The sequence below is a fragment of the Myotis davidii genome, unplaced genomic scaffold, assembly GCF_000327345.1.
Source record: "Myotis davidii unplaced genomic scaffold, ASM32734v1 scaffold591, whole genome shotgun sequence".
NCBI classification, from domain to species: Eukaryota; Metazoa; Chordata; class Mammalia; order Chiroptera; family Vespertilionidae; genus Myotis; species Myotis davidii.
Window position 1 is genome coordinate 1,710,745 of NW_006284340.1, and position 2,191 is coordinate 1,712,935.

Below are 2,191 nucleotides of genomic sequence, written 5' to 3' on the forward strand. Positions count from 1 at the left end.
ACAGACAGGGAACCTCGGACAGAGGAGCAGCTCCAGGCTGGGATCCACCCGAGGTAACACAGGGCGGACACAGCAGGGGATTGGGGGTGACCCCAACTGTCCCCCACCCCCACCCCAGCTGCCCTAGCAGAAGGGGCATGCTTGGAACCCTACCCCCTCCATCTGAGCAAAGTGATGTCAAAGAGAAAACCCCAAATCGGATTGAGGCTCCTGCTCCCTCTTAATGAGGTTCATTATCAGCTGCTCTGATCCTTGTAAAACTGGGCAGGACAGATTAGGGGCAGGCCCTCTAATCCGGCTGACTCCTCCGGGCTGAGCCGCCAGCCCAGGGCCCCTCTCCTTCCGAGGGAGCTGGAGAGCAGGGTGCCAGAGAGCCAGGCAGGTGCAGACAAAGGTGCTTCCAGCAGAACTGAGAGCACCTGGGCAGGTGTTCCGGAGAAGATGTGGGTGCAGGGGGTGGGACTGCACCTCCACTGGGGCCTGCCTGCTGCTCTGGGAGACGCTGGGCCCGGAGCACCCAGAGCTCTGTGGGCAGTCGGGGAGGGCCCCTCGAGGAGGAAGGGGCTGTGATGGGCACCGGGTCCCCTGCAGGCCGGCAGCTCTGTGAGCCAGGGGGACTCACGTCTTGCTGGATCTCTCAGGACAGAGTTTTGCACAGTCTGTCCAGACCTGGACACTAGGCCTCCAAGCAGCAAGTTACAGGACACAGGGGTGCTTGCCTTAACAAAAATAATTTATTCCACAGCCCTCGCCAGCAGTGGGCAGAGTGAGAATCAAGCATGTGTATGTACAGCGCCACCCACCCCTCTGACCCGCTCACCTCTACAAGACGGGAGGTGGCCCCCGAGAGGCGATACTCCTCTCACTCCAGCACCCTCCACACTCAAAGATTAGCATCTATTTTGAAAATCGAAATCAAGCAAAGGTCCGGCTCCCCAACAGGGGCGCAGAGGCGGGAAGAGCCAGAGCTCATGGGAAGCCACGTTTTCCTGCTTCCTCACTCCACCTCTCCCAGCTCGGCCCCGAGTAAGGCACGGTAGATCCCAGCATCCCCACCTCAGTCCCACGCTGCCCTTCGTGCAGGTCCCGCTAAGCCAGCCACTCACCCAGCCCAGCGGCCATCACCCGCCCAGCGGAGCCAGCCCACACCAGCCCCAGCCTGTGTGCTCCCCGTAGCAGAGGCTTGGGAAGGACCAGTCCCAGGCGTCCTCTGACAAATGTCACCTGGGAGGCCAGCATGACCTCGAGCTTCCAGTCCCTACGCTAAGGCCGCCCCCCAGCCAGGAAGTCTGAGGGGCCAGAGGCGGTCCTTCCTTCTCTGGGGCGAAGGCCTCTGTATCCAGAGGGAGCGGGACGGGCGGGGCCCTGGGGTGTAGGGCGGGGCCCTGGGGTGTAGAGCAGGGCCCTGGGGTGTAGGGCGGGGCCCTGGGGTGTAGGGCAGAGTTCTGCTCCAGCCCATGGAGCCCCCCGGGGACCCTCCTCCGGTGGGAAGCCGTGGAAGCTGTGGCTCACTTGCCCCAATTTAGGGCCAAGACCAAGCAGGAGACATTGGAGCATCAGCAAGGAGGAGGCGGGGCTTCAGATAAGCTGCAAGAGAGGAAGTGGGTGCTGAGCAGCCGTGGACGTGGACGGAGCTCCCACCCTCCCTGCCTGGGGCTGCCCCCCCCTGCGCCCCTTGCGCTGTCTGAGGAGCCCGGACCCGCACACGTCTTCATGTCTCTGGAACATCCTTTCCCACAAGGACCAAGGAGGGTTCACTGGAGCAACTGGTTTTCCTGGGTTTCCCTGGACAAAGAGCAAGGCGGGGAGCGGGCAGGGGCTGGAAGAGCCCATGGGTAGCAGCAGCTCCCTTTCCTGCCACCCTCCCCAGCTGACGGTTCAGGCTGTGGGGTGGCTGGCATGGCCCTTCAGGGCCCTCATCCTGGCCCGGAAGTAGGTGTACATGGCCAGCAGGCCCATGAAGGACAGGGAGTAGAGCACCACACAGAGGCTGAGGTCCAGGTGCGAGAAGTCGCCTTCCAGCACCTGCAGCCACTGGCCGCGGCCCCGCAGGGCCCCAGCCTCGGGCTCCCCCTCGGGGACACCGGCCAGCTGCTTGGAGCTGCGGCCCACGCGTCTCCGCTCTGAAGGGCCTGTGGGGAGGTCCTCAGCCGGGAGCTCAGCCAGCAACCCGGCTCCCAAGTCTCGCTCG

At 63.9% G+C, this 2,191-nt stretch overlaps 1 protein-coding gene across 1 annotated transcript in view; it reads right to left on the minus strand.

Moving 5' to 3' along the window:
• Positions 1 to 1,714: 1,714 nt before the first annotated feature.
• Positions 1,715 to 2,191, minus strand: part of QSOX1 (quiescin sulfhydryl oxidase 1) — a 34,995-nt gene continuing 34,518 nt past the window's right edge. Inside the window, exon 13 of the mRNA XM_006754528.2 lies at positions 1,715 to 2,187. Within this exon, the coding sequence (XP_006754591.1) occupies positions 1,879 to 2,187 (309 nt within the window). The 3' untranslated portion in view covers positions 1,715 to 1,878. The remainder of the gene's footprint in view (positions 2,188 to 2,191) is intronic.